General features: G+C 40.2%; 1 protein-coding gene across 1 annotated transcript; it reads left to right on the forward strand.

The window, feature by feature from the left end:
• Positions 1-9051: 9051 nt before the first annotated feature.
• On the forward strand, positions 9052-13246 carry LOC146674674 (uncharacterized). The gene is made up of 4 exons (XM_085401113.1): positions 9052-11989; positions 12249-12497; positions 12689-12822; positions 12995-13246. The coding sequence occupies exons 1-4, from the start codon at positions 11704-11706 to the stop codon at positions 13244-13246; spliced, it is 921 nt and encodes a 306-aa protein (XP_085257239.1). The 5' UTR covers positions 9052-11703.
• The last annotated feature ends 229 nt before the right edge of the window (positions 13247-13475 follow it).

Below are 13475 nucleotides of genomic sequence, written 5' to 3' on the forward strand. Positions count from 1 at the left end.
CAGAACATATTATCAAACTTCTACTAGAATCAGATTTACCAGATGCTACACAGTACCATGTGAAGGTTACTACATGGTTTAGACAAGCTGCAGCTACATGCTGGACGTTCCTCTGATAGTAAAAGCCAGTCAGTGCTCAGCTGCAGATGGTTGACACCATAGTTGCACGTCCCCGTGGATCATCCTGAGCAGGTAATGTGTAATAATACATTGATGTCAATCTTATTATTCTCCAAAACAGCAGGCTTACATGTTGTATGTCGTAAATTTATATATATATATATAAGTATATCTCACAAATATAATCACTGAATTGTGTTGAGAGCTGGCAGACAGCAGGGGCCGCAGTTTAGTCATTTATTATTCAATTATTCATTTCAATTCTTTCAATTTTTCCCAGAGATGTGATGATAAAGGTCAAAGACTTTGACTTCAGAGTTTATTATTTACATCATGGTGTGTTGCAGAAACTAAATAAATCTCTGTTATAAATGTAGCTCTAACTGTTTCTAAAGAACAAGTTCAGATACAAATCAAAGTGTGATGAGTGTATTAAGTGAAGGAGGAGGAAGTATTATTTTGGCGGAGTATAACTGAATCCTTACAGAATGGTTATGATTGTACTGTGTGAGCACCAACATCACTGTGCAGAGTTTGTTTGTACCTCTTCACAGCAGTTTGATTCATCAAGAGAAATGATCAACCCCTTTGTGACATTAAAAGGTGGCCACGAGTATAAAATGATGGCTTGTGTATTAGAGGAGGTGAAACATGTTTTTAATGTCTGTGGGAAACTGAGGGCTCACAACTGAATGTAAATGTAGAAACAAGCTTGTGTGCAATGTTGCATTAATGTGGTGATATTTTTATTTTATGTATTTTATGTATTTATGAAGACACACACTTTGTGTCAGTTTTAACAGTAAAATATTTTGGTCGGTTAAAATTGCCCAAAATATTTGTTTTATTCTTTCATTATAGACTTGTTATACTGGTGTAATGCAAAGAACTGTTTGACTCTGGTCTGTCTGCTGGACTCTGCAGTATCACAGTAACCAGCTTCATCCAGGAGACAGGAGTCTGTCTGTGATGAAATCATTCAGTCAGATCAGTATCACTACCGTCCGTGACAACAAGTATTGTCTGTGGTGACAGGAATCATGTAATTTCTCACTTACTCTTTGTGCATAAAAAAACAGGTTTTACTGTCTCCTTCAGCACTGGTTTGCTTTAGCATTAACACGATCTGAGTCCAGGATGGGTAGAGCAGGTATTCTCCACCCCTTTGGGTGTTTCTCAGCAACCTCATCAGACAAAGTATGAAAGCACCAGCTCCAGCACTCAGTCTGCCTCCAACATGTGGTAAACAGGCTCTCTTATAACACCGCTGTGAAACTTACCAGATATTGTGCTAACATCCTTTTCTCCTTGTTTCCAGTGTGTTCCTACTGGCTGAAGGAGTGGATCACTTACCTCCATGACCTACCTGTTTCCTTCTCTGGAACACTCTCCTCATTTCCTCACCCTCTGATGGCCTCCACCTCTCCAGGAACACAAACCAATGGACTCATGTGTTTCCAGGATTCATTCAATCTAATCCTGAGCAAAAACACTCATCACAACCATTCTCTGCGATAGTCAGAGTTACTGCTTTTGTCATTGTGGCAAAGAGTCATTGTTCAAAGGACCATGTTCTCCATCAGGTGAGCTTTAAAGATTTAAACCTTGTCAACACAAACATTAAGGTCTGTTGTTTTGGAGTTCGTTATATTTTTGTTTGTTTGCTGTTTGCTGTTTGCATTTTCACTTTTTCACTTTGTATCAATGAAATTATTGAAAAATATATTAATAATTATTATGTTTATTTCTTATTTGCCTCAGTTTAAACATCCAGTTGATCATTTCCTGTTTAGTGTCACAAGAAGTCTTGAAAAACCAGCAAAAGTGAGACGTGCATCACCCAGTGTTGTTAAGCAGTACTGCATTCATACTGTGAGAGTGTTGCGACACACATCTGTTTTTGACCATATAAAGCAAACTCCTGCAGGAGCTGACGTCACTGCAACAAGTGTAAAAACTGTTGTTTAGTACTCAGATCTGTTTACATCATTGTACTATTACATATGTGAAAGAAAATAAGATAACACAACCTTTCTAGGAGCATTTTACTCAGGCTCAGAATGTGTAAAAATTATTTCAGCTCTCATTCTAACAACTAGACACAGTTCAGTTAAAAGTAGAAGGAAGAAGCTCAAAAGCAGACGGCCTCACACAGTTAATATTCAGTGATGTGTTGCTGTTCTGGGAACACTTGACCACACGCATACATGGAAAGCTTGGGGCAGGGAGTAGAAGCAACACAACGGACATCAGTGACAACAGCTGTGACTCTCACTGAGTCAAAAACAGCATATAAACATGGAGCAACAGAAGTTTTTATTTGTTTCCGCAGTTATTCAGTTCATTAAAGTGTTTGAAATAAACTCAATGATTGAATGGTTGCTGAATTTTTCAATGCATGTGTGTAAAAGACTGTTTTAGTCACAGCACTAAGGCCTCGTGGTTTCTGTCTGGTCCAGCACAAAAACAGGAAACGCAGCCTGTGGTTTCAGCATGAAGTTGTCCATTTAACTGTTGTCTATTTTATGTTATCAGCACATTAGCAGAGAGTTAATAAGAAATTACGATAAAGATCACAGTGGGAATTTGACTTTGTTCTCTGTGTGCATGATACATGTTTATATCACCAGCCCTCACTGGAATTTTAGCAATAATTATCATTGTGACAATTAAGTATGCACGACACTGTGTCAAAACAGATAAAATAAGAGTCACTGTGGTGATGACACATGCTGGACTAAAAAAAACTGTGAAGCTGTGAAAATCTTGTTTTTCACTCTGAAAAGCAACTGCCTTCAGTGTTTGCACTTTAAGACAGGTTTTCTTTAAATACTGTGTCTGTATTTCTGTGTAGTATAATTCTGCAGGCTTATCTGTATCATCTCTTTACTTTAAATAGAGGCCAAGGCAGTGCAGACAGCGGTTAACGAACTATCGGAGCTGCACAAAAGTATGATGAATAAAGGAATGCATTAGAAGTACAGCAATCTGCCCATACCTGAGGCTTTGGAATAGAAAGGAATACAAGAGGAGCAGAATAATAATAATGGATTGCATTTAGATAGCGCTTTTCGAGAACCTCAAAGCACTTTACAATGCCACTATTCATTCACTCTCACATTCACACACTGGTGGAGGCAGCTACAGTTGTAGCCACAGCTGTCCTGGGGCAGAGTGACAGAAGCGAGGTTGCCGTATCACGCTATCGGCCCCTCTGGCCAACACCAGTAGGCAGTGGGTGAAGTGTCTTGCCCAAGGACACAATGACCGAGACTGTCCGAGCTGGGGCTCGAACCGGCAACCTTCCGATTACAAGACGAACTGCCAACTCTTGAGCCATGATTACTCCCACTACCAAATACCACCTCCTGGTATATAAAGCAGTCGCCCGAGACTGCAAGACCAGGCTCACCAACCTGTGCACTGCTTGAATGAACTACAAGAAAGCTTATGACTCAATCTCCCACACATCCTGGAATGCTTAGAACTATACATACAGGACTCTTAGAGCCTTCATCAGGATTTCAATGGGGATGTGGCGAACAAACATAGAACCAACTTCAAGTCAATTGCACAAATCACCATGAAGTGCAGGATCTATCCAGCACGTTTTCTGCATATGCCTGAACACCCTCGGTGAGATCATCAACAAGACCAGCTATGGACACCGACCATGGAATGGTGGAATCGCCAGCAACCTCCTCCACACGGATGACATTAAGCTGTATGCCAGGAGTTAACAAAACATCAACTCATGGATCCACACCACCAGGATCTATGGAATGCATTTGGAATGGAGAGGTGTAGTTAGATGGTAATGAAGAGAAAGAAAGTAGTCAGAACTGAGGGGATCAAAATACCAGAAGGCAACCCTGAAGACCTCAAGGACAGCTACAAGTACCTGCAAGTCCCACAGGAACCACGTGTGAACCACAAAGAGGCTAATAGGAAAGCTGCAACCACCAAATACCTGCAGAGAGATAGAAGCCACTGACATCAACACAATGAAGCTTGTGCACCATGCATGGAGGGTTTCCCCCCAAATTTGGCACCCTGAGACTCCCTTCTTAATTATGTCCTTCAGTCTTTTTTCTTACTACGTGAATTTCATCTTCCTCATCTTTTCCACAGCTGATGCTACCAGCAGCAGCCACTTGGTACTGTGAGGCCTGGATACTAGTTGTTGCTGGTACTAGTGTTCACAGCTATGTCTGTTAATTTGACACATTTTGCTATTTTTAGTTTTCTTTTTATTGTTTTGCTCAGCTTTCCAGCTCCACTTTTTTGATACTTCTTCCACACTATTTTTTTCTATAAGCTACATGAGCGCACAATGAAGGCAATGGACGGGGCAGTCGCATTAAGAGATTTGATAGAACAATCTAGTGTCAGTAGTGAAAATGAACAAATGAGCTGCTGTCACTGCTTGTACAGCTGGTGCACAGCAGCCCATTATACCTGCCCATCGGTCCAAAATTGCATCAAACCACTGGGGAATATGCCCACAGTGCTAGATTACTAGTGCAGCCCCAGTGTCCCGAACATGTGACTGCAGAACTCACAGTAGTTTTAGTTTAGTTTCAAGTTACGTCTGCACTCCATGAATCTGTCTGTCTGCATATTGACTCAGTGAAGAAAAGAATTTCCATAATAATGTGTTCTTTATTAATCCAATAGGAAATTAGTCCTCTGTAGAGATGATACCTTGCTCAGTGGTACCTCAGAGGATCCGTTTCAGGGCTCTAGACTAACTTTTTGCCATGGGCGTACCAGTACGCCTAACTTTAAAAAGTGAGGCGTACCGGCACAAAAGTTAGGCGCACACAAATTTTATAATAATTGATATAATATAATGTGTTTTTCTGGATACACTGCGCTTTTTCAGCATTCAAAGATTGATGACACCGTGTCAGAGCACTGGCTATGAATTTCAGAAGGATCAGGCCTTAACTTAACAGAAAGATTAGCAATAGTTCTTTTCCTATTACAGCTACATCCACTTCTGTCATGCCTAGGCTGCTCACTAGGGCTGGGTATCATCACTGATTTCTATCATCCATTCGATTCCGGTTTTCAAAGTCCCGATTCGATTCAACTTAGCCTCAGACCGTCAGAAATATTATAATTCTGATCATTTATCAGTACTGACTTTATCAGAATTGTGAACATCACAGCAGATGCCTTTGTGTGAAAGTAACTGAGAATAAAACACAGAAAAACATGAAGGAGATTTTCCTGGTCTGGCTTTTTATAGCAGATAACCTTAAAAATATTCTACAATGTTCTGCATATAAAGTTTAAATTTCTTCAGTATTGAACAACAGAAAAAACAGGCTTTCTTGTCCGAGGTCATTTAGGTGAAAAAAAAGAAAAGAAAAAGACAGCAGCCGACAGCGCTGTAAACAACAGAGAGAGAGAGAGCTAGCTGTGCATGAAGTGTGATTTTAATAGTCGTGGAAGCAAAACAGCAAAATTCATGACGACATTGATCAAATGTGAAGCGCAGTTTGCTGCTTCTTTTGCTGCTGGCTCGGTGAATTTTGGTTGGAGAGAGACAAAACCTGCAGCTCAGAATCAGCGCAAAAAGACGTAATCACAGCGCGGACCAGACGCATCAGGATCGCTAAGCTCCGACAGCGTGTCCGTCTGCGGGCCGTCGGGTGAGAAAGCCGAGAAAGACAAAGTTGATTCTGATGCGTCGGTCCGCTCTGTGTTTACGTCTTTGTGTGGAATCCGTGTACCTGCTCTCATTTGCTGTTTGGTTGTTGTTGAAATGGTTTTGTGAGCTTTAATCTGAGAATCTGGCGTTTCTGGCAAAACACAGTTATATTTAAAAGTCGATTCAGGATTTAATGAATTGATATCGCTTTATTCAAGCTACTCACCTCCCACTTCCACCTGCACTTTCAACTGGACCACGGCCAATCAGAGAGGTCCCGCCCCTGACTATCTCTGATTGGTTTAGTCCACGATAGGGGCAAAATGTGTGTCTGTTGTTGACCACAGGGAAGGTTGCAGTTTTTTGTCTTTTTTTTGCTACCTGAACAGTTGGTCGCACAGGTGCAACCAAATATTTTTTTAGTCACATTTGCGACCAAATTGGTCGCACTCTAGAGCCCTGCGTTTGGTCGATTTGAACCCCCACCTTTCGGAACATGGGGCAAATACACTTCCTACTGAGCTATCTCTGCCCCTTATCTGTGACCAACTAAAAGTATATTGAAGTGTAGAAGTAGGAGTGTGACAAAGGAGGGTGAGATGACATCTGTATCATCATGAATATTAATGGATATTTCAAAACACTGCCTCAGAAGATGACTCTCAGTCTGCAGAAGAAGAAAACTTCAGCAGGATCCACAGGACACGACAACAAAGACAAAACTATGACCTGCAAAGTATATTTGTATATTAGAGAGAAAGAACATGTCCCATGACTGCTGTGGTCAAAGCTGTTTGAGGTTGGTGTATAAGGAAGGAAGCACAGAGAGGCGATAGAAGGAGGAGCTGAATATAAACTCTGGTCTTATCTACATTAAGTGCAGCTTCTCTTTGTTCTGCATTTATTACAAAGTCGAACACTTTGAGATTAGATGCAGATCAGCGTGCAGGGCTGGACGTGAGGATGGGGCACTCTTTGTTCTGTTTGCTGGGCTTATTCTGTGAGTACAATACACACCTTTACTGTTTGAATGGCAGTGATGAAGGAAAATGTTTCTCACTTAACCTGTTTACCTGACAGCTTCAACACTAGTGGTGGGCGGATAGATCCAAATATCGATTTTACGCTACCGTAGGATGTTTTCACAAAGTAGGACCTTCTTGTCAGAACACTGGGACGGGTGCAGGCACCTGCTGGGCCCCAGCCACTTTCGCTCGAGAAGTGGGGATGGGTGCGGCGGCAGGCTGCATACTGACTAGTTCCACCCTGGCGGGCAGCACGGGCGCCGCGCAGTCGAGGGTTGTGGGCAGGGGCAGCGATGTCGAGCGGGACCGGATCAGAGCCGCCAAATTCTTCATCCTCTGCGGGTGGCACTCAGTCTGATCCTGCAGCATGGCCACCAGCTTGGCCACCATTTGCGCCAGCTCCTCCCTCTGCTGGCCCAGTCCTCGGTCAGCCGTGTACTCCTTCCTGGGTTTCAGACCCACTGTAAACCACCATGGCTGACCCGATGACATTTTAATGTTTCGCAGCATCATTTATTCTTACAATAATCACACGGCTGCTGTACATTCAATGACTGCAGCTCTCCCGCTGCCAGCGGTACACACCACCACCACCACCAACAACAACACAAGCAGAGCACAGGTTTTAAGCCGGTGAGGCGTGACTGTAGATGTCGGGCAGGTGAGTTCATCTCACTTGCAGCGGCATCGCAGACCACGCCCCGCCGCAATAATAAAGCATTTTCTATTTAGTTATAAACGTTGTCCTAATTATGTCTTGGGTTTTAACTATTTAATAATAAAAAAGGAAACATCACAAAAAACACTTAAGGTCATGAAAATTTAGAGTGATTGAGACTGAGATGGGTATCAGCGATACTGGCCCGCATTTACTTGTTTTGGATCAATACCAAAATATGCAGTATCGCACACGACTATTCAACAAAGCATAACAGTGACTGTTTAAACTTAGATACACTGCTGCTGTTTGCATACATTACATTCACCGTTCACAATTTGTTAATATGTTTAGGTTTTTATGTTTTTTTAAAGTTCTTTTTCATGTCTCCAGTCTGTTTGACAGCTATTAGTACGACATACATTCGATGATAAGCAATAACTGTGCAATCTGAAGATTTACCTTTAAAAAACCTCAATTTATATATTTATTGTGATTTTGTCAGTTGTATAATGTCTGATGATGTTTCATTCACTATTTCAGTGCTCAGTACAGTCAGACATGGAAACACTGAAGGTGAGAAACTGTTTTTTCTTCCATTTATTTATATTTAGCATCTCCTGTGTTGCTCTAAATGACGTCCTCTGTGTTGTATTTTGTATCATATACCAAACATTTCATTGAGATTATTGGTTGAAATGTTAATATAACCATGTTAAGTGTGTGAGCACTCACGCACACACCCACGATACGAACTGTATATTTACTGAAGAGCTGTGGCTTCATACATGTAGATTTTCTTTTCATGTTTATCTGATCTGAAAATATCAGCAGTGTGTGTAGTGCAGATTATCTCACTGAATTTTGCTGTTGGCATGTAATCTGGATTGTATAGTGGGATTTTTTTGGATAACATCTTGGAATTATAAAACACAAAAGGCAAAAGGCAGGAGATCAGTTAGGCTTGGGGCTTAAGAGGTTATCTCACTGAATTATGCTGTTGGCATGTATGCTGGATTATACATCAATCAGGCATAACATTATAAATATTCTCAGGTAAATTCAATAACACTGAATATTTCTTTATCATGGCACCTGTTAGTGAGTGGGATATATTGGGGAAAAGTGAACATTTTATTCTCAAAGTTAGGTTTGTGAAGTCCAAAACTGTGATGGCTAGATGACTGGGTCATAGCATCTCTAAAATTACAGCTCTTGTGGGGTGTTCTCAGTCTGCAGTGGTCAGTGTCGATCAAAATTGGTCTGCAGAAGGAACAGTGGTGAAGCAGTGACAGGGTCATGGACGGTCAAGGCTCACTGATGCAATTGGAGTGAAGGCTGGCCTGGCTGGTCTAATCCAACAGACAAGTTTCTGTAGCTCAAGTTATTGAAAAAGTTCATGCTGGTTCTGATAGAAATGTGTCAGAATACACAGAGCATCACAGTTTGTTGAGTATGGGACTGCATAGCTGCAGACTGGTCAGGGTTCCCATGCTGACCTCTGTTCACTACAGAAACCACCACCAACGCTCCTGTGAGCGTCAGAACTGGAGCACAGAGTAATGAATGAAAGTGGGCCAGTTTGATGAATCACATTTTCTTTTACATTATGTGGATAGCCAGGTGCTTGTGCGTTGATTACCTGGGAAACACCAGGAACCAGGATCCACTATGGACAGAAAGCAAGCCGGCAGAGGCAGTGTGATGCTTTGGGCAATTTTCTCCTGGGAGACCTTAGATTCTGCCATCCATGGACGTGAATGTTACTTTTACCACCTACTTAATCAAACCCTGATGGCTGTGGCCTCTTTCAGCAGCACAATCTGTCCTGCCATAAAACAAAAATGGTCTAGGAACAGTTTGAGGAGAACAACAATGAGTTTGAGGTGTTGACTTGGCCTCCAAATTCCTCAGATGTCATTCCAATCAAACATCTGTGGGATGTGCTGGACAACAAGTCTGATCCATGTACACCCCACCTCACAACTTACTGGACCTGAACTGTGAAGTCTAGTACTCTGCTGACTTTCTATACCACAGCAGCAGGTGAATCAGACAGAGTATTCATGACCTCTAGTGGGGGCATTTGTAACTGCAGACGATGTACAAAAGGGACAAATTCACTCATAAAAGAAAATGATCGAGTCATCATTCAGGAAAGTGGCAGATTTTAACATTTAATCTGGATTAAAACAGCTCAGAATCTCAAAAGTTTGTAGAAAATTAATTTTGAAACAAAAGTGAATGATGTGACCTCATCTTTCCTCCATAACTAAGAATCATTTTTAAACATTTGCAGTGTTTGTGACCTTTGATTGTCTCTGAAAATTTTAGATTTTTCAGTGAAAATTTTACATTTAGAAACAAACACACAAAGCAGTCATACACTTATGATACAAGAGAAGTAAAACTCAATACAGACACAAGAAACAACTGACTACCAAAATAAAACAGGAAATGAGAATTAAAAACTAAACAGTTAAACAGCCACAACAATGAAGTTAACAAAGGGAAACTGACACATGAGCAGGAAACACTCAGGTAACAAAGAATACAAAACTACAACTAAAACTATATGCAATCCATCTGCAGGGAATCAAGTATTTTCAAAATAAAATGTTAAGTACTTGTGTCAAACAGTTGAGCTCTGTGCACTAAATAAATCCTGAAATAATATTTGAGGTTTTTTTTTAAAGATTGATGCAGAACAAAACAACATGCATTCACATATTTATCATAAATGTCACCCATAAATGTTTATCATTTTCTGTTTAGTTTTTGTTTTTTCTTTGTGTGTCCTAAATTGTTCTAAATTGTTTCCAACAGAATCGTGGTGAATCTTCTTACTACCTGGCCTCAGATATTCACTGGTGAGACAATCCTCTCTAAGATATGAGATACAGGGAGGTGAAGGCAAAGGGTTTGAAATACAAACAGGCACCACCCAACACAAACAACCTTCAAACATCTGGTGAATACAGGATCATCTGACTCCATCCATCTCCATCCCTATCATCCTCTTCTGTCCCACCACCCCTCTGTTTGTGCTTCTTCACTACATCCATGAATCTTCTCTGTGGTCCTTTTCTTCCTCCTGCCTAACAGCTCCATCTTCAACATCCTTTGTTTAGTATATCGACTATCCCTCCTCTGCACATGTCCAAACCATCTCAGCCTTGTCTCTCTGACTTTGTCTCCAAACAGCTCAACCTGAGCCGTCCCTTTGATGTACTCATTTCTAATCCTGCCCATTCTGCTCACTCCCAATGAAAATCTTACATTTTCAACTCCACCTCCTGTCTTTTTGTAAATGCCATCATCTGCAAACCATACAGCTGTAGTGATCGTCACCTCTCTTCTCAACTTCGCTTCAACAACCCATAGTTTCCCATAGTTATTCCCTGTCCTTTGTTTTTTATGTCACAGATATGTCATCTGGGTCTGCCTTTCCACTCTTCATCCTAAATGCTCCCTCAGTGTGGAAACTATTTACTGCTCTAATCAAATGAACAGTCTTAATGTTTCCGTGCTACACACAGCATGCTAACATCCAATCACACACACAAAGGTTTACCCTAATATCCTCTTCACATTTTGTATTTGAATCATAACATCATGAATGAACAGAAATAACCAGATCATCATTAATTAATTGAAGTGTAGTTTAGCTGCATTTGGCAGAGTTTTATTCTTTCTCTGAACCAGCAGATGATGCATCACTCGCTGGGCTTTGAAGGATTTCTTTTTCTATCTGTCACCTGCCATATTTGCTGCATTCATAGCTGCCTACACCAGAGAAACCAGGCACAGCAGATTTCCTGTTGAGGAATTCCACTTTTCTTCCATTCAAACCTCTGATGGATTAAAAATGATTCTGCTTCTGAGTTTTTGGATTGTCACAGGTAAGGTGAATATAATACATTTTTATTAGCATATCTAATTTCAATCTATTTATTATTTATGTGAATCAATTTTTTAAGATATGTATCAGAGATTTCATTAGGAAAATAACTGTCACTGTGATGAATAAAGCAAAGTTTAAAGTTTAATAAGTGAAATGAAATGTTGGGGGGGGTAGGGGGGTTGATGATGTAATAAAAATAATTATTCTCAACCTAATGTGGCAAAACAAAATATTACAAAGTGATTTCCTTTATTGTACACCTGCTTCAATATATGTATTGTGTGCATGTTGTGATTTTAAGGTGGAATAATGTGTTTTAATGTGTTTTTAAGGTCTCATGGCAGAGGACCCAACAGCGACATATTATCAGCTGAAAAACAGCTCAGTGTGTCTGAATGTCAGGAAACCGCCACCATATAAACGTGGTGAATGGAAATTTAACACAATAATTATTGTTGATGATACAGAAATCAATCCAAATTACACAGACAGAGTGACTTATAGTGCTGGGAACCTCTCCCTGTGTATTAATAACCTGGCTGATACAGACACTGGGATATATGAAGTCTCATACAGCCAAAACTTTATTTCAATGTCAGAGAAGCATCAAGTCATTGTTCAAGGTAAGATATAAGAAAAACTTTGTCTTTAAATGCAGGCCATTTTTACCATTTTAACTTGTGCATGAATCTATTTTACATATTATATTTTTCTGGATTTGGTAGCATTTACCTTACAGCCAGCTTTAACATTTCCTTGGCTGAAGGGTTGTTGTCTTTAACCACAACACCACATAGCCTACAATTTTATAATCACCTAGTTCATTGTCAGTTCTCTTTTTGCATTAAATCATTAATTTATCTGTTTGGCTCGATGTTACAGATGTGGTTCCCAGACCTGTCATTATAATGTCAAAGCTTGGCTCCAACCAGTCTGCTGGACTCTGCAGTATCACAGTAAACTGCTCCATCCAGGATTATTGGCTTTGGTCTGTTTGTGATAAAGACGGCTGCAGAACATCTCAGAAATCATTCAGTGAGGTCAACATCACCATCTTCACTGAGAACAGAGCTGTGGTCTGCAGAGGCAACAACCATGTTAGCACAAATAAAGCTTCTGAAAGCTTAATGTGTGAGTATTAAGTATTAGATTTAAATAACAGGCTATTGATTTTATTTTTGACAAATAAACTGAATATTTTCTTCTATCTTTCCCTGTAATTTAAATAATTCAATTTTTGTTTGTTATCATAAAAGTCATTTTATTTTTATGTCTGAAAAGAAAAAAAAATACTAATTGAAACTATGTTTTCAAATCTGCAGGTTTCAAATCTACTAAAGATGAAGAGAAATCACAACAACTCATACTAAAAGGAATACTTATTCCTGTTTCTGTATTCATTATCCTCGGAGCATTTTCCTTCTTTTTAGTTAAAACAAAATACAAATCCTACCAGGTAAGATGTATTTGGTAACAGATATTTATCATATAACCTGCTCATTCCTAGAATTAGGAAGGTTACTTCTGGTACATGGTGTGATAATATGACTGAATACATATTTTTACTTCATTATTTCCATGCACAAGCATCTAATGTTCAGGTCATAAGAACACTGCCATTATCTCAGTCTAGAGTCTCGTCTTCCAATGATCCTGGCCCTGTTTATGAGAGCGTGGACGTCTTTCAGTCCATACAGACCAGCAGCTCAAGAGAGGAAATGATCTCCATGGAAAGCCACAAAGCAGATACCATCTACGCCTGTCCAGAAGTGACGGTCTGCTCTGGCAACAACACACAAAGTATTTCAGAGAGTGGCACCATGGAGAAGGCACAGACCTCCAAACAGATTGACTCAGTTTACAGCATGTTGCAGAATTAAATTAAATTAATTGTTTAATGGTGTATTTAATTGATTCATTTTGGCACAGTTGACTCCTTCAGCTCTCACCATGAAATAATTTTATCTATCAAGCTCACCCATCAAACCCAGGGGGCGGGGTTAACGCTGATCGAGTCAAAACCATTGCTTTGGCCTGGTGACCATTGTTTTTAGTTTCTGCACACCAACAACCGGCATGTGGAAACTAACAGAACTGTACTTTGAAAAA

The sequence above is a fragment of the Rhamphochromis longiceps genome, linkage group LG3 (assembly GCF_057381845.1).
Source record: "Rhamphochromis longiceps isolate RC_006_pf linkage group LG3, R_longiceps_female_GT1.1, whole genome shotgun sequence".
In the NCBI taxonomy this organism is placed as follows: Eukaryota; Metazoa; Chordata; class Actinopteri; order Cichliformes; family Cichlidae; genus Rhamphochromis; species Rhamphochromis longiceps.

What these genes read in the sequence shown, in the direction of transcription:
- LOC146674674 (XM_085401113.1), top strand. Translation starts at nt 11,704, where the DNA reads ATGGCAGAGGACCCAACAGCGACATATTATCAGCTGAAAAACAGCTCA. An exon ending in GCATCAAGTCATTGTTCAAG is followed by an intron (nt 11,990 to 12,248) that starts GTAAGATATAAG and finishes TCGATGTTACAG; the next exon opens with ATGTGGTTCCCAGACCTGTC. An exon ending in AGCTTCTGAAAGCTTAATGT is followed by an intron (nt 12,498 to 12,688) that starts GTGAGTATTAAG and finishes TCAAATCTGCAG; the next exon opens with GTTTCAAATCTACTAAAGAT.